The 19120-nt window shown below is 47.1% G+C and overlaps 1 protein-coding gene across 2 annotated transcripts in view; it reads right to left on the bottom strand.

Moving 5' to 3' along the window:
* Positions 1-18173, bottom strand: part of tafa4b (TAFA chemokine like family member 4b) — a 53506-nt gene extending 35333 nt beyond the window's left edge. The window contains exons 1-3 of one of the 2 annotated variants that reach the window (XM_036983444.2): positions 17474-18173; positions 3555-3709; positions 3280-3395 (exon numbers count right to left, since the gene is read on the bottom strand). In XM_036983444.2, coding sequence (XP_036839339.1) covers positions 3280-3394 — 115 coding nt within the window. In that variant the 5' untranslated portion in view covers position 3395; positions 3555-3709; positions 17474-18173. The remainder of the gene's footprint in view (positions 1-3279; positions 3396-3554; positions 3710-17473) is intronic. The other variant, XM_036983443.2, reaches the window with a different exon arrangement.
* Between the last annotated feature and the right edge of the window lie 947 nt (positions 18174-19120).

Below are 19120 nucleotides of genomic sequence, written 5' to 3'. Positions count from 1 at the left end.
AAAAGCTTTTGACAGGTCCACAAACAAAGCAGCACATTTGATTTTAGTGTGTAAAGCATTGACAATATCATTAACAACTAAAGTGGATGCTGTAATAGTGCTATGCCCAGGCATAAACGATTACATTCAGAATACATTTCTCATACAAGAAAAGAGCAGAGTTGTGCATTCGGAAAGTATTCAGACCACCTGAATATTCCAAATTTTGTTACTTTACAGCCTTAATCTAAAATGTATTAAATATTTTCAATCTACACACAATACCCCATAATGACAAAGCAAAAACAGGTTTTTAGAAATGTTTGCAAATGTATTACAAATAAAAAAACAAAAGATTACATTTACATAAGTATTCAGACCCTGTCCAATGAGACTCGAAATTTAGCTTAGGAGCATCCTGTTTCCATTGATCATCCTTGATAGTAATCCTTCCGGTGGTAAACTAAATAGATTGGACATGATCTGGAAAGCACACACCTGTCTATATCAGGTACCACAGCTGACACTGCATGTCAAAGCAAAAAACAATCCATGAGGTTGAAGAAATTGTCCGTAGAGCTCCAAGACAGGATTGTGTTGGGGCACAGATCTGGGGAAATGTACCATTGAAGGTCCCCAAGAACACAATGGGAGAAGTTTGGAACCACCAAGAATCTTCCTAAAGCTGGCCGCCTGGCCAAACTGAGCAGGGAAGGGCATTGAGAGAAGGGCATTGGTCAGGGAGGTGACAAAGAACCCGATTGTCACTCTGACAGAACTCCAGAGTTCCTCTGTGGAGATGGGAAAACCTTTCAGAAGGACAACCATCTCTGCAGCACCCCAATCAGGCCTTTATGGTAGAGTGACCAGACACAAGCCACTCCTCAGTAAAAGGCTAATGAAAGCCTGCTTGGAGTTTGCCCAAAGACATCTAAAGGACTCTGAGAAACAAGTTTCTCTGCTCTGATGAAACCAAGATTGAATTATTTGGCCTGAATGCCAAGCATCACGTCTGGACGAAACCTGGCACCATCCCTACGGGGAAGTGTGGTGGTGGCAGCATCATACTGCAGGGATGTTTTTCAGTGGCAGGGACTGGGGGACTAGTCAGGATCGAAGAAAAGATGAACGGAGCAAAGTACAGAGAGATCCTTGATGAAATCCTGCTCCAGAGCGCTCTGGACCTCAGACTGGGGAGAAGGTTCACCTTCCAACAGGACAACGACCCTAAGCACACAAAACAACGCAGGAGTGGCTTCTTGACAAGTCTCTAAATGTCCTTGAGTGGCCCTGCCAGAGCCCAGACTTGTACCTGATCGAACATCTCCGGAGAGACCTGTAAATAGCTATGCAGCGACGTTCCCCATCCAACCTGACAGAGCTTGAGAGGATCTGCGGAGAAAAATGGGAGAATCTCCCCAAATACAGGTGTGCCAAGCTTGTAGCATCATACCCAAGAAGACTCAAGGCTGTATTCGCTGCCAAAGGTGGTTCAACAAAGTACTGAGTAAAGGGTCTGAATACTGTAAATGTGATATTTCATTTTTTATTTTAAATAAATATTTTGACATATTCACAGATCATAGTTTTGTTTGTGAAACATTTCAATGTATTCACAGATCATGGTTTTATTTGTGAGCTATGGTGAATGTACACACGGATCCTGGGACATTATACAGACAAAATATTAAGACTATTCTGCCCCCAAACGACTGTCTTTCATCGCCCTGCGAACATTAACAGGAAACAAGAGGAAAAGCTGCTGCTATGTTTCCTATCTATTCTTCCTGACAAGTGTCAGTCAAAGCTTCCCTCTATGGATGGATGAGATTTAGTCTCTCCGTTCCTGTGTGTTACTGTTTCCTGGTGAGCACCTTCAAAGTAACAGAGTGCCACTGTGGATGACATTGTGTAAATGAGCCTAAGGGAAAAAAACAGCATCACTCCAGTGAGGTATTTGTTCACCTCCGGAGCCACCATGTGGCCACAAGTGATAGGACAGGACATGGAACCAGAAGAAACGGCACAGCGTATAATACTATAAATAACAGAACAGTGAAACTAAGTGAAAAACAGAGGGAAACAAATGCATTGCAGATGACAGTGAAAATACTATTTGCTGTAGGCCAGACCAATTATTTTTCTCCCTTAAAATTCCTTGCTGTATAACATGCAGCATAACAGCAAACAAGTCCTAAACTTCCCCCAATTAGTAGAAAAGCTCTAACGAATTGCTGCAGTGTAGGAACTGAGTCTTCTGGCTGCTGTTGTTGGGGAAAGAAAAGCAACGTGCGAATTCAGAGGGGAGAGAAGACCCCAGCTGACCTTCACAACAGACTGGGACTGCAATTAGCGCTGTGCTCGCCCTGACGCCAAAAACACTGCCTCGCCAGCGCCTGCATCAGTCACCGGCACTAGATGCTGGTGGCATTTCTATGCCAGCTAAAGGTTACCTTGGATCCCAGGCAAAAACTTGAGGAAGAGAGAAAAAATGGCAAGGGATAATTAAGGAAATAGTCCTAATTAAGTGAGAAACAGTGACCCTGAGGGAGGTGTAGGGTGCTAGGAGGGAGCTGGGACCGGGCATGCCGCGGGAGGCTATGACTCAGCATTACTGTCCCCATGGCGACCCCCTGGCATTCTGAAATATTGATGGGGTTGTGTTGGTCACTTTTGTGGCCACGAGGGGAACCATGGTAATGAATTATGCAAATCACAGCGCCTTAGCTTGTGGGTGTCAATTAGTGTTGGGTGGCGGACATGTTTTAGCCCTGGCCAGGGTCTCTCTCTGAGGGGAGTGATAATGGAAATAGGGTGGGTGGGGTCAGTTCTGGGAGGAGAACATATTACTGGGCCAGTTTAAGTCATGCATATTAATATACTTATTACTGGGCCAGTTTTCACACTCTCCTACTAAGGCAGGCATCACTACAAGTCTATACATGTATGTCCTACAGTAGCACTAAACCATCTATGAGTCAAGCAAAGGGAAATGGTGTAGGAATTATAGCCTCACCATCTATCTACCCTGAATGGATCTCAGATCACAAACTCACTCATTTCTGATAGTTGGCAGATGACAGTTAAAATGCTATTTGCTGTGGGCTGTGTTATCCAATGAAGTGGTGTTAGTACGCAAGCCTCAAAAACAGGTCCTAGGTCCCAGTGTGCTGTCATGGGGACAAATGAAGTGTCACTGAGGAGGCATGCTTAATGACAGACTCATAGCACACATGTGGCATCAGTGAAAATCTAATTAACCTCATGTGGGGTTTAGGGCGAGAGCAGGGCCTACTGTACCTGTCTGTCCCCGATGGTTACGGCTGCCAGCAGACACCTGGCGACCACAGAACATCACCACGGCAACAAGGAGGGCCACCTGCAAAGGCCAAGCTGACCTCCCCCACAGCTTCATCCTGAGAGATAGACAGGGAGAAAGAGAGGCAGGGAGACAGAGTGACAGGGAGACAGAGTGACAGGGAGAGAGAGGGGGGGGGTAAAAAAAAGTATTTGAAAGGAAAGAGAGGAGAGGTGTCTTCAAAAAGGAGGAGACAATGAAATAGAACCAGTCTTACCTTCTTGTCCTGTCTGTCCTTCTCCTTTCTGGTCAGTCTTGATCTGAGCAGGATGCTCTATGGGACGAGGGTCAATGTCATGACTGCACACACGTCCTCCTTCTCTTCCTCTTTCCCCTGCACCTCCTTTTCCTCCTCTCACACAGCGACGGCCCCTGGGGAAACAGAGGGGGGCGGTCAGAGGGAGATTCCCTAAGGTGGCCCCTAGTGGCCCTTGTGTGTGTGTGTCCCCTAACCCTGTCTAAAGACCCTGCTGGAGAGGAGATGTGAGGGCCAGGGTTCTGTCACAGATTCATTGTTTACAGTGGGCTAACCTACCCCCAGGCTCTACGTGATCCCCTCTACATCACACATAGCTTCAGAGAGAAGAATCCAGCAGAGAGGCAGGCAGTGAGCTCAAACACACCACACAAACACACACACTCACACACTGAGAGAAATACACCACACACACAAAGAGAGAGAGAGAGAGAGAGAGAGAGAGAGAGAGAGACAGAGAGAGAGAGAGAGAGAGAGAGCATCACACCACATACAAAATCAGAATATCACAGACACCGTAACTAATGTACACATAAGAAGCAGACAAAAGCACAGAGAATCCCAAACACACTCACCAAACAAGAATATACACACTTGCATTCATACAGTACACACCAAAAACACCAAAAACACATTAATAGAAGCAGGAGCAGATTCAAGCAGTCAGATCAAACAAGCCAAAACAAACACAGGCACACAGAAAGGCAGACTGTTGGTTGGGTACATTCAGATGGTACTGGAGGACAGTAGGAGACTACCTCTAATTACAGCTGAGTGAGAGCCTCCCACATGCCAGTATCTGTACACACCATGTTTGTTTTACTATCCTTGTGGGGAAATAACAGTTGATTTCATTTTCCATAACCCCTAACCCTATACTTAACCCTAACCCTTAACTTAACCCTAACCTTAAGTTTAACCCCTAACCCTATACTTAACCCTAACCCTTAACTTAACCCTAACCTTAAGTTTAACCCCTAACCCTATACTTAACCCTAACCCTTAACTTAACCCTAACCTTAAGTTTAACCCCTAACCCTATACTTAACCCTAACCCTTAACTTAACCCTAACCTTAAGTTTAACCCCTAACCCTAAGCCTAACCACAACCCTAAACTTAACCCTAACTCTTAACCCTAAACCTAATTCTAACCCTAACCCTAAACCTAAGCCCTAAGCCTTAAATAGCTTTCATCTGAATTGTCCTTGCTTTGGGGGACTTCTGGAGTATTGTGTACGCTATGTTAAGTAGATGAGTATTCACTCCCTGAAACGATCACCTCTCCTGTGAGCCATTGAGTGTGATGCTTCTGCCCCCTGGTGGTAGAATTTGAGACCATCTCTGAGGTATAATAGAACCAGACAATAAAACACTGTTCAGTTACTGCAAGTCATTAGTGATAAGGTCAGAGAAAAACCACTGATAACACAAGTCACCGAAGAGAGACAAGAAGTGACAGAGTGTGAGAGAGAGGGGCAAGGACAGAAAACTGGGAGAAAAACTGAGATAAGGGGAGAAAATATGGATTGAGGTTGATGGGGAGAGAGAGAGAGAGAGAGAGAGCGAGAGAGAGAGAGAACAAGAGAGAGGACAGAAATTCAAATCAAATCACATTTTATTTGTCACATGCTTCGTAAACAACATGTGTAGAATAACAATGAAAATGCTTCAATTAGGTAAGCAGGGATGGAAAAAGAAAAGCAGATGGGAGGGAGGTGTGGACCAAAACAATAGCAGTACAAAGAAAGCCAGAGGAAGGGAAAAAAAGAGGAGAAGAGGGAGGGAAGAGAATAAGACAGATGAATGAAAGAGTGAGGTTAGAGCGCGAGAGAGAGGGGATGAGCGGTGAAGAGATCAGTCACCCAGGAATGACAGGGTTGTATAACTGTGGCTCTGACTGTGTATATGTAAATGTAACATAATATATTTAGGGAATACGTGTTGTGGAAAGTATATTTTCTGCGTAAACTTGGAAGCGTGTGTCCTTGTATGTGTGTACACAGAAGCTGTAGCTGCATGAGCATTATGTGTGTATCTCCATGTACAGGACAGTGTTTGTGCGTGTAGGTATGTGTATGTGTGTGTGAGAGATGCGTGAGAGTGTGTGTGTGTGTGTGTGTGTGTGTGTGTGTGTGTGTGTGTGTGTGTGTGTTTGTGTGTGTGTGTGTTTGTGTGTGTGTGTGTGTGTGTGTGTGTGTGTGCGTGCGTGCGTGCGTGCGTGCGTGTGTGTGTGTGTGCGTGCGCTTAGTGTACATGTAGTCTGTGAGAGGTGATTATGCATGCTGCACCACAGCACAGTAGCACATTTCCGGACATTTCTTATTCTCTTTCTGGCAGGTCCATGGTCTGCATTTTTATCAGCTTTGTTCTCTGACACGTTCATTAAAAGAGCACAATGTTGTCTGTGTGTGTGTGTGTGTGTGTGTGTGTGTGTGTGTGTGTGTGTGTGTGTGTGTGTGTGTGTGTGTGTGTGTGTGTGTGTGTGTGTGTGTGTGTGTGTGTGTGTGTGTGTGTGTGTGTGTGTGCGCGTGCGCGCATGCGGCATTGTCCCTTTCTCCAGATGTACCTCATTCTCCTCAGGACTAAGGGGACAATGAGTACTGTCAGTCACGCTGACATCACCCTGCTGTCTCTTACAGCACTCAACGTTCATCTCTCAACAAACACATAGAAACACACAGTTTATACTGTACAAACACACACACACACACACACACACACACACACACACACATTTACACACTAGATGTCCTGGGGCAGATGAGGCAGATGTAGCAGGTCTCAGTTACATGCATCAGCTGTTGAGGAATGTTATGTTTGGCAGTGCATGGTGAATAGCCTTAAGGCATCAGAGGAACACAGGAACAAACACATTCATATGTAAACACAGAGCAGAGTTCATGATTATCTGAAGAGGGATCAGCCCTTTCTCTCGCTCTCTTTATCTCTCTCTCTCTCCCTCTGTCTCTGTCTCTTTATCTCTCTTTTTCTCTCTCAAACCTCTGTCTCTCTCTGGGCTGAAGGAGAGATTTAGTTGATTTGCATTGGCTTATGCAGTAATAACACAGGAGTGACACTAGGGCCTCATTGACATGCGGTGAGACAAATCCCACCTCTGTCAGAAATGTTTCTATGTGCCCTGCATCCAAAGGCCATAATCTGTCAGCACTCCCTGAACACAAATACACACACACACACACACACACACATGGCACATGGCACACACACACACAGTGGTGTAGGATGAGCTTTAGGGTGCCCCCTACCAAAAGCTTTAGCCCCCCACCCCCCAAGTCATAAGACGTGGCAAAATGTTTTGCAATATGTTTGCTCTGCTGCATGGCAAAAAAATGTAGAATTGTGCTACGCAACTGTACACATACACAGCACACATCACACACAAGCAACAACTGTACACATACACAGCACACATCACACACAAGCAACAACTGTACACATACACAGCACACATCACACACAAGCAACAACACTTGAATGACAAATACGGCACCCAGAACAAGATATTGCACTTAGAACAAGATATTGCACCTAGAAGTATGTGTGCCACAATCTCCCTGTCATGATAGTGGATGTGAACGTGGAGAAAGTGATTGGTGAGGAGTGTGTGTGTCGACCTACTAAGGGTGACATACACCCTCCAGGTACTGGACACATAGATCCTATCCTGGGGATGTTTGGCTTTGCATTGGTACAGAGCCCTGTTCTCCCAATGGATGGAGAGAGGAGAGTGTATTGAACATGAACACTGTACACGGGCAATATCCCTCTCCTCCCATATTCATTCTGAACAGGATTGTAAAGCAGCAGCTGGGGGAATTGGAAAGGTTGTTGTTTCTCTACAAATAAAGCTTCAAATGTCACCTGTCCATTGTTGTAAAAAAAATAATATCAATCAACAACGTTCATGATAATATAATATTCAACGTATTCTTCTACATCAGCTCTAAGACTACATTGTCCAGAGACACATCAGTGCTGGTTTTACGAGTCTGGACACGAACAAAGCACATAAAACCATATCTGTGTAAAACAACTGGGTGTTCCTATGGCCATAAAGATATGGAAAATGAGCTGAACAGAGACAGAGCCCGATACAAGCTTCTTAAAAGCGTTTCAGATTTCCGCAGATGTGCACAATATAAAATATCTGGCAGGGCACAGCAGCCAGCGTCCTAGTCCTGTGCATTTATCTGGCTCTGAGACAAGCCCATTACAACACGCTGTTCTTTTCCATTTCCTCCGGATAGCACATAGAGCCCAACACAGCCTCCGTTCTGGACAACAGGCATTTATGACCCATGACCTCCTCCTCTCTCCTCCTCTCGCCTTTCCTCATTCTTTCTCTCTCTTTCGATCACAATCTATCTTTCCTCACTCTGTCCCATTCTCCTTGCTCTTTTGTTTTCCTATTTTTCTCTCGCTCTCTCTGCTCTTCTCCTCTCCTCTCCTCTCTCTCCCTCTCTCGCTCTCTCTGCTCCTCTCTCTCTCCCCGTCTCACTCTCTCCTCTCCTCTTCTCTCCTCTCCTCTCCTCTTCTCCTCTCCTCTCCTCTCCTCTCCTCTCCTCTCCTCTTCTCCTCTCTCTCCCTCTCTCACTCTCTCTGCTCCTCTCTTTCCCCCTCTCACTCTCTCTCCCCCTCTCACTCTCTCTGCTCCTCTCCTCTCCTCTCCTCTCCTCTCCTCTCCTCTCCTCTCCTCTCCTCTCTTCTCTTCTCTTCTCTTCTCTTCTCCTCTCCTCTCCTCTCCTCTCCTCTCTCTCGCTCTCTCTGCTCCTCTCTCTCTCCCTCCCTCCCTCCCCCCTCCCTCTCACTCTCCTCTCCTCCCCTCTCCTCTCCTCTCCTCTCCTCTCTCTCGCTCTCGCTCTCTGCTCCACTCTCTCTCCCTCCCTCTCTCACTCTCGCCCTTGCCCTCTCCTCTCCTCTTCGCTGCTCCTCTCCTCTCCTCTCTCTCCCTCTTTCGCTCTCTCTGCTCCTCTCCTTTCTCTTTCCCTGCTCTTCTCCTCTCCTATCTCTGTCCTTGTCTATCTACTCTTCTACTCATCTTCTCTATCTTTGCCTCCATCTGTCCTTTACTCCTCCTTTCTCTGTCTCTCTATCTCTCTCATTCCTCTCTTTTCCTTTTTCTCTCTCCACGTCTCACTCTCTCCTCTCCTCTCCTCTCCTCTCCTCTCCTCTCCTCTCCTCTCCTCTCCTCTCCTCTCCTCTCCTCTCCTCTCCTCTCCTCTCCTCTTCTCTTCTCCTCTCCTCTCTCTCCCTCTCTCGCTCTCTCTGCTCCTCTCTTTCCCCCTCTCACTCTCTCTCCCCCTCTCACTCTCTCCTCTCCTCTCCTCTCCTTTCTCTCCCTCTCTCGCTCTCTCTGCTCCTCTCTCTCTCCCCGTCTCACTCTCTCCTTTCCTCTTCTCTCCTCTCCTCTCCTCTTCTCTTCTCCTCTCCTCTCCTCTTCTCCTCTCTCTCCCTCTTTCGCTCTCTCTGCTCCTCTCCTTTCTCTTTACCTGGTCTTCTCCACTCCTATCTCTGTCCCTGTATATCTACTCTTCTACTCATCTTCTCTATCTTTGCCTCCATCTCTCCTTTCCTCCTCCTTTCTCTGTCTCTCTATCTCTCTCATTCGTCTCTTTTCCTTTCTCTCTCTCTCCCCGTCTCACCCTCTCCTCTCCTCTCCTCTCCTCTCCTCTCCTCTCCTCTCCTCTCCTCTCCTCTCCTCTTCTCTCCTCTCCTCTTCTCTTCTCTTCTCTTCTCCTCTCCTCTTCTCTTCTCCTCTCCTCTCTCTCCCTCTCTCGCTCTCTCTGCTCCTCTCTTTCCCCCTCTCACTCTCTCCTCTCCTTTCCTCTCCTCTCCTCTCCTCTCCTCTCTCCTCTCCTCTCCTCTCCTCTCCTCTCCTCTCCTCTCCTTTCCTCTCCTCTCCTCTCCTCTCCTCTCCTCTCCTCTCTCTCGCTCTCTCTGCTCCACTCTCTCTCCCTTCCTCCCTCCCTCCCTCTCTCACTCTCACTCTCGCCCTCGCCCTCTCCTCTCCTCTCCTCTCTCTCGCTCTCGCTGCTCCTCTCCTCTCCTCTCTCTCCCTCTTTCGCTCTCTCTGCTCCTCTCCTTTCTCTTTCCCTGCTCTTCTCCTCTCCTATCTCTGTCCCTGTCTATCTACTCTTCTACTCATCTTCTCTATCTTTCCCTCCATCTCTCCTTTCCTCCTCCTTTCTCTGTCTCTCTATCTCTCTCATTCCTCTCTTTTCCTTTCTCTCTCTCTGTGTGCTGAGAATTTCTGCCTCTCCCACTGTTTTACCGTCTGCTTCAAACTCAATATATCTCCACTGCTATTCCTAATCATGGTGGAACAATTTTTCTGCCTCCTTCCTAGGTTCCTGTGTGTGTGTGTATGTGTGAGAGAGAGTGTGAGAGAGAGTGAGAGAGAGAGTGAGTGAGTGAGTGAGTGAGTCAGTGAGTGAGTGAGTCAGTGAGTGAGTGACATGGGGTTGTATTCCCTAATATAAGCACATGAGGTGAAGCTATCCTCATATCTGACAATATTTCGTCTTTTTCAGACATGGCTGTCTGATTCAAACACTCTGTTTTAGTGACATTCTCCATACACAAACACAGAAAATCACAAATACCGCCACACCAGAAATTAGATAAATATAGATTGGTATACTGCATTTGTGTTCATAATTGTTAGACTTTTCCTGTGCAGTGCAACTGCGCAGATCTGGCCAACGTTCTTTTCACATATGAAACATACAGCCAACGTTCTTTTCACACATGAAACATAAAGCCAACGTTCTTTTCACACATGAAACATAAAGCCAACGTTCTTTTCACATATGAAACATACAGCCAACGTTCTTTTCACATATGAAACATACAGCCAACGTTCTTTTCACACATGAAACATAAAGCCAACGTTCTTTTCACACATGAAACATAAAGCCAACGTTCTTTTCACATATGAAACATACAGCCAACGTTCTTTTCACATATGAAACATACAGCCAACGTTCTTTTCACATATGAAACATACAGCCAACGTTCTTTTCACATATGAAACATATGTAGCAGAGGTGGTTCAGTGAACTAACATAACGACAACCGCTGCCTGAGACCTGAAGACTTAACTTAGCTCCCAATACTAATAGTAATGCCAATGCCTTAGCTCAATGGCCTACTGGGATCCTAAATCAGTCTTTCTATGCTACTGGGGTCCTCTACTCTGCTCATTTAAATGGAGAATAAAACTTCCCTCAGTCAGATGGCTTGGTCTGTGCTGTGTGTGGGCTACCAGAGAGGTCAAAGGGCACTGCTGGCAGGCATTCCCTCACACTCACAAGCTATTATTTTAGGATAACCCCCTGGCTGTGTAGAAATGTCTCAGAACAAGGAGAGAATAGTCATTACCAGAGACAGTACCTGCTGTGCCCCTCTCCAGGTTTTGACTGCAGGGCTCAGAGATGGCGGTGGCGGTAAGGTACCATTACAGCACAATTGATCGGCCTGCACTTAAGTCCAATCCAGACCCTGTTGCACAGACCAGAGACTCCACCCCCCAGATCCGGTGACTCGACCAGATGTGTGTCTTTGTGTTTTTATTCTTATGGTTTTCTCTTTTTTTCACCCTCCTCCTTTTTCTGCACTAAGGATGAAAAGCAGACGTGACCAGAGTCCCTTAGCGTGTTTCATGTGTCCAAGCAGGTTACCGGCAGCTCCAGGGAGTCTGGACACCCTGCCAACAGACACGCACACACACACACAAACACATGCATAGAGAGAGTGTGTGTACAACATCCTTCATGTATCTTTCCCTGGTTGGGCATGACAGTCCATTTCAGAGGCCAACAATCCTCATCAGAAAGCAGCTAGCTGGGCATAAGGGAGGGTCTTCTCCAGTTGAGGATGGGAGATGGATTCCTCCTACTCCATGCTTTATGGAACAACAGACACTAACAGGCTAATAAACATTCGTTTACGGAGCCAACCTGCTTGCAGCCCCAGCCCCAGCCCCAGCCCCAGCCCCAGCCCCAGCCTCAGCCCCAGCACCAGCCCCCAGCCCCCAGCCCCAGCCCCAGCTCAGCCCAGACATACCCAGCACCACTACTGTGTGCTTTACGAGGGCGTCGTTTTAAACCCAGACAGCTAGTGTGGCCTGACATAGATCAGAGCAGCTCCTACAGCGCTCCGGCAGACAGAGTCACGGCCCACGCCATAAATCCAGCACTTTCTAATAAAGCAATAAAAGACCATTAAAAGTCAGCGTCCCTTAGGACACAGAAATGGATGGGAGACAAACAGTGGGTCCAGACACCTAACTCGCATCCTTACAGTATGTTGCCACTTTAGATGCACCCACTATACTGTAGACAGCTGGGAGACTGAATAAACATCTGAAATCTGTGTCTGTCTTTGCTACTGTAGGAAGCATTTCGCTGTTAGTCAACGCCTGTTGTTCACGAAGCATGTGACAAATAACATTTGATTTGCAACTCTTTCATTTCATGCCAAAGGCAGTGATTGTACTTTCTGGTAAGCACTGTGATTCAACACTGTAGTGAAAGAACAGTATTCATGTCCTCACTGTGCTGCTTTCTGACTACTCGGTCTGTCTTCACCGAGACACTTCCTTGCTTCTTTCCCTCCTCCATTCTTCCTTTCCTTCTTTACTCTCTTCCTCCTCTCCCTCCCACCCTTTCTTCCTCACTTGTATTCCTTCCTTCTTTGTCTCTCTCTCTCTGTTTGTCCTCCCTCTCCTCTCTCTGTCTTGGCCTTTCCCTCTCTCTCTCTCTCTCTCTCTCTCTCTCTCTCCTTTTCTATATATTTATCTATCTCTTTACTCTCTCTTTTTGTCCATCTTTCATCTCATCTCTTCTATTTGTTTTCACCCCAAGGAAGTGAAGGATCAAAAAGGACTAGAGGTTCTGAGAGAGGCGGTGAACTACACTATACAGCGAGCAGGGGTAGTTACAGAAGGTGTGATGAAAGATATAGAGAGAATGTTCAACAATTAGTCACTGAATCACTGATCGCTGTTCCAACACCTCGGAGAGAGAGAGAGAGAGAGAGAGAGAGAGAGAGAGTCAGTCTTCCGCGGCATATTGAGCAACTTCAGAGCAAACAAAGCCAAAAGAAGCCCTGACAGGCAGATAGCCCGAGAACCACAGCAATTCATTGTGCTTTGTGTCCAAATTATGATTAATGGAATATAAACAACCTTGATGTGGCGCTAGGTTTGATTTTCTATGCGCGGCGCCACAGCCCCTCTGAAGTTGAGCTAATCCTGGGTCTTTAGCGGTGAGGAATGCACTGGGTTCATTGACTCCTCCACCCAGCTGGCTATGTGCTGTATGCCTATGGACCAGACCAATCAATGGGCCTTGTCTCATGGAGAGAGGAGAGGGGGCTGAGTCCTCGGCCCTAAGCCCTCACACACACGGCCAACATCCTGATTATTTCAGGTCCCTCTGCTGCTAATGACCAGGCTGGTACCGGCTAGCACGTAATTATATTAATGACCAAATGTGCCACGAATGCAAATGGGCGGGCCAGGGAGAGACATAGGCCGTAGAGAGGGGTGGAGATTTGGGGGGAGAAAGGTATGGGGGGGATAGGGGAGGGGGGAGAGAAAGAGAGAGAGACTGATCAATGTTCATTTTACAAAGTCACTGAGACGTGTCAGTGGTGTCAATAAGTGAATTAATTTGTCTGTGGGTCTGACACCATATTGCTCTGTTCCCCTCGAGACGAGAGGCCTCTAACCCACACACTCATACACATGCACAATGTGAATGCTAACACACACACGCACACACATCCAGAGACAAAAACACAACACACAAACACACACACACACGCACAGAAACAAAAACACCACACACACACACACAGAAACAAAAACACCACACACACACACGCACAGAAACAAAAACACCACACACACACACACACATCCAGAGACAAAAACACCACACACACACACACACACACACACAAACACATTAAATGACGTCTCATCCTCTAACATCCCCCGAGCAGGACGTTGTCCACTGATCCTGTGAGTGACATCAGTCCTCCTCAGAGACAATCTCCTGACCAGTGGCAGCCTGGAGCTCTCATTACAAAGCCATCACTTCAAACACACTGCCGCAATACTCAGAGAGATCTCTCTCTAGAGAGAGAGCGAGACACACGCACACAAAAAACGAATCTGCTTCTCAAGCACTCACACACACACACGCACGCACGCACGCACGCACGCACACACACACACACACACACACACACACACACACACACACAACCAACCTCCCTCACTAATGCACACACAATAGAAAACACTCATCACATTCTCTCACAGTCACACATACTCACCAACAGAGGAAGAACAAACCACCCTTCATCTTTCCCTTTCAGTCTTTAGTCCCACAGGTCTAAATCCCCCAACAGCCTGTAGTGCTGCTCTGGGTGCTGTTGTGGCTGACTGGTTTGGGCTCTAGGAGTGGAGTTAGCCCTCATCAGTGGCCCCGTGGTAGTCTACACCTTTAATAATCACCCACACACACAATGTCGCTCACGCGTACCGGCACATCTGCCAGCTGCCACAGTGGCAGATTGCATCCTGGGTGATATATACTGCACCATGGGTAGAAGCTGTGACTGTTCAATTACAATCATTACCGTTGCTTACAGGGATCTTTCATAGACTTTGATGATAAGAAACGAAAGTCTGTACAAATGTGAGATTCGTGGAAAGAAAATGTTGGGGGAAGTGGGTTGATTCTGTGATCAGCCAACATCTGGACTGAATACATTTAGGAAGTTGTTATTTTCTTTCAACCTCAAAACTCACACTTGCAGAAATACATTACCTGCACAAACAAACACCTAACTTTGTGCTTTCTCTTTTTAAATCTAAGCCAGCCATGTTAGATTGGCTTGAGCCAAACAGCCCTGCCGGAGACAACAGCACCTGCGATTCCATTATGTAGTGTGAGGGTGGACATCACAGAACCCTGGGAAGCAGTGGAACACATGCAGAAGAAACGAAGGAGAACCAGCTCAACGGACCACCGTGCAATATCTCTCTCCTCCCTCTGCTCTGCCTCTGTCCTCCAGGGCTCGCCTTCCTCATTCACACACTTCTTTTCTAGGCTGTTGCACACCACACATTTTCATCTCCCTAACTGTATTACTGCAGCCTCCTGGGGCACAGAGACTTCGCACACTCAGCGAGAGAGAGGGGGGATAAGAGGAGAGAGAATAGCAGAGAGCAAGAGGGTGAGGGAAAGTGAGAGAGAGAGAGAGAGAGAGAGAGAGAGAGAGAGAGAGAGAGAGAGAGAGAGAGATGGGGAGAGAGATAAGGGGAGAGAGAGAGAGAGGGGAAGAGAGAGAGCGAGAGAGAGGGAGAGAGAGAGGGGGGGGTAAGGGGAGAGAGTAGCAGAGAGAGAGGGGGGAGATAAGGGGAGAGAGTAGCAGAGAGAGAGAGGAGAGAACACAAGGGATTCAATCTTTCTTCAACGGGATTCCTTAACTAATCACTCTCTTTAAAGAGGCTCCCTTTGATTCACCAAAGCAAAAGGGCTAAAGGGATTTCTAATTCACACATCACACTGTTGGACATGACACGGTCGCCCTGTTGCACTGTTAACAAGGATTCTTCTGAATGCTGTGCCCTTTGACCTTTACCCTTACCTTGGCTCCTCTTCATGGCAGAGGTTGTGTCCTCCACCTCCTGTGTCTCAAGGCACAGGCACAAAGACTTCCTCTAATGTCAATCTGCCCTGCCCTACCTTCCTCCAGAGGTGACACTGCTCTCTGGCTGCACCCTCCATCTCAGCCTGGCTCTGATGGAAGGTTTTGTGCAGCTCCTGATCTGCATTAGGCTGTGCTTGACTCTGATCTCTCTCTGGAGTCTATCCAGTACAGTAATGTACGGTTCGGGCAGAAGAGGAAAGGATGAATGACCATCAGGACCAATCTCACTTACAAATTCGAGGCCTCCATCTCTCACTCTCTCTTTTTGCCTTCTTGCTTGGAGGATCTCTCCTCACCTCCTCTCCTCTTCTCTGGATTGCACTGCATCAATCACAAGGGCTCACAGTGAATCTGCTAATGCCAGTGTAGAGCTGATCTCAGATCTGTCACACTGCTACCCATGATTCCTGCGTTCTTTATCTAGCGGATCACCCAGGAGTGGATGGCCTGTCTCCCTCCCTGCCCGCTCAGCCTTGTACTCATCACAAATGCACACAATACACTCCTCCTTATTCACAATCACTCAGCCAGATAAATCCCCTGTTGGGAAAGGGTGGGGGTGTCATGCCATGAAGGGGCCTCACAGAATAGGCCTTATCCCTCTCTGGTGGGGGTCCTGAGAGGGCGGTGATGAGTCTGGATGTGGTAGATGGTTTGGGGGGGGGTTTGAAAGATGGAATTGGACCACAGAGGCTGAAAGAGACAGAGGGGAAGCCACACACTGGAAGCAGAATGGCGATATTCTGGTAAGAATCCTCATCGTATTGCTAACCCTCGAGAAAAATGATGCCCATACACAAGGTGTGTGTGTGTGTGTGTGTGTGTGTGTGTGTGTGTGTGTGTGTGTGTGTGTGTGTGTGTGTGTGTGTGTGTGTGCGCGTGCGTGCGGCAAGCGCTTGCGTGCGGCGAGCGTGTGTGTGTGGCGTGTGTGTGTGTTGATGACGGTTCAGTGAAAGAAGAGGCCAGGTTTGCTAGAGTAACCTCCTTGAGATCACTAAGAGATTAAGAGAGTACTGCATATTAAGAGAGTGCTGCAGGCAGGGAGGGAGACAGGCCATCCACTGTCAATGAGAATTAAGTCCCCAAACCTTTCCTCTCTCTGGGGCCCTCTCCATCTCCCCCTCTGCCCTGCACTAATGACACGGTCTCTGCAGAGTGCCACTACCGCACAGAGAAACAATGGGGAAATAATTACACTCTCTATACTGTACAAATTGCAGAGCAGAACAGAGAGAAGAGTGGCGAGGAGGTGGTGAGGAGTAGGACGGTGGGATGACTAACAATTACAACATAATAGGGGTTGGCTCTCATTACTGCTCCTATTAACATGCACCAAGTAATTTACCTCTTTGTGTGTGTGTGTGTGTGTGTGTGTGTGTGTGTGTGTGTGTGTGTGTGTGTGTGTGTGTGTGTGTGTGTGTGTGTGTGTGTGTGTGTGTGTGTGTGTGTGTGTGTGTGTGTGTGTGTCTCGCGTCTCTGCTCCCTCTCTATTCCCACCTGATCAGGATCCAAGCGTAGTCGGGTGAAAAAGAGCCAGATCAGCGGATCAGCCTTGCGTACCACTCAATAGGTGCTAAGCAGCACAGATCCCCGACCGATCGCTTATTTAACCTTGCAGTGAACACTGCATCAATCTCTCCTCAATCGCTGTCCTTACTGCGAACACATTCACATTCATTTGGATTTTTCTGAAGTTCCCTCGGATTAATTTAAAACAGTCAATTCGGTGCAACGGTTTAGATTCAGCAATCTAAAGAAAACAGGAATCCAAAGTGACTTTTATGGTCAGAGTGTGAAGATAATTTGTTTAATTCAAGTATTTTTCACTAAAACGTCCTCTCACAGAGTGGTCATTTGACAGATTGGTCACACTGTAGAAAACCAGAACATCAAAGTTATTTTCCCCTTACCGATCACCACCCCTCCTCTGTGCGGCATGACAAATGGTAGCCTGCCTAGTGCCTGCCTACCTATTCTAAAAGCAAAGTCTTCTCCTGACCCTGGTCCTATTTCATTAGCCTATCATTGACCGTGTGCGTCCGAGTCCATGGAACAGTCACGGAACAAACAAGAAAGCAGGTAATCTATTCAAATCAATGCAAGGAATTAAGAATGAAAAATAACATCTTACCTAAATCTATAAAACCGGTGGCATAATCAAATTGTTTAGGAATCAGGGATAGCACGCTTGCTGTGTGTTGCTTTTTCTTCACTCCACTGAATCCGGTTTCCGACTACAAGGCAATCCTTCGAGCTCCCTGTCCATCTAGCGGAGCCGGCCACACTCTGGCAGCGGGGTGTGCTAAAGCCGGGGTGCCACCGCACCGGAGCCGGGTGAGCTGTCTGAGTTTGGTTATCGACTGGATCCACCTTCTAGTTATTATACTGCGTCCCATAATAGATGGAACCAAAAGAGGACAGTGACATAGACATGGGAAGGTTACTCATTCATGGCATAAAAAAAGTCACCAAAAGTGAATAAATCCAAACACGAGAACACAGACTCGTGTTTTCTAAACGTTCCACACAAGTTAATTGTGTTATTGGCAATGGTCCCCCGCCAATGCCCGTAAGACGGGTCCGCTAGCGGCTGGAGAAGCGAGAGTGATGGTGATGGTAGAATGATAGTTGCGCTCCCCGTGCGCGCTCCTCCCGAGCTGATATCGATTTGACATGAGAATTGTGAGGCTGTCTTCCCGGTTCTGAACACTTTCGCTGCGCCCGCCCCATTTGCCATGTCTCAAGTATACGTTCACTGATGTCATAGTTTACAAGTAGCCAAGTGAGGGATGTGCTGAAATGACGGCATCGGCAAATCCAAGGAGAAAATCAAGAGGCAAGAGATGATGACGAGATGAATGCAATCCAAAAGTCTTGGCAGCTGCTCAACTGACCGATTGAATCGATTACACTTAGCATCACATAATAGGCCGGCTCGCTTCCACACTTCGAACATCATTTAACAAACCGTGGATAAATATCAACAGACTAGGCCTACTTGATTCTGCGCCCGCGCGCGTAGGTGTGTAAATGTCAACCCCCAAGGTGATTAAACAACCAAATTGAATCAACTCCGTCTCACAGATATGCTCCAAGATATAGGCCTATGCTATCCATTATTTGATCCCTAGAATATTCTATGAAGGCTTTGCGATTGATTGCGTAGCGCTGTATTTATAGTCATTAGGCTTTGGCCAGGTCGATGTCCGCTAACGACCCAAATAGAGGAGGATCGGCTGCAGGACTTGATATGCTGCAGATGTTTTACCACGTCAGAGATTCGAGGGCATATCATATATGGAGTGCCTTGTCTTTCTGTTCATTGTGTCTACACAGTTTGCTTTACATTGATCGAATAGGCGAAACATAGGCCTACAGTTAGCCTATGTTGCAATATATCTTTTTTTTGATGGAGAGAGCATGAAATAAAATACATTTTGAGTGTGCTCAGATAAACACGTGGCTAGGCCCGGCCGGTGCAATTCAGCTAGTACAATCAATCTCTCGTGGCGATTACTTTCCATCATCGTGTAGTCTACACTTCCCCTGTCTAGACATTTATCTAATAAAATATTTACCAAAAACAACCTCGCGAAGCTCGGGGCTGGACGGTTTTTCTTTTTTATGAGGGGGGGGGGGGGGGGGGTAGAACGTGAGCTGTAAGGTTGCAGTTGAAGCGAAGTGAAGTCTTCACATATCACCTAATCTCATGGTCGCTCATTATCTCGGTCTGATGAGGTAATGGCCTAACCTGGACTAAAACTAGTCCTAAACTAGT

This window comes from Oncorhynchus mykiss, chromosome 7 (genome assembly GCF_057628025.1).
Source record: "Oncorhynchus mykiss isolate SJ-2025 chromosome 7, ASM5762802v1, whole genome shotgun sequence".
Classification (NCBI taxonomy): domain Eukaryota; kingdom Metazoa; phylum Chordata; class Actinopteri; order Salmoniformes; family Salmonidae; genus Oncorhynchus; species Oncorhynchus mykiss.
This window is presented reverse-complemented; position numbering and strand designations above follow the sequence as displayed.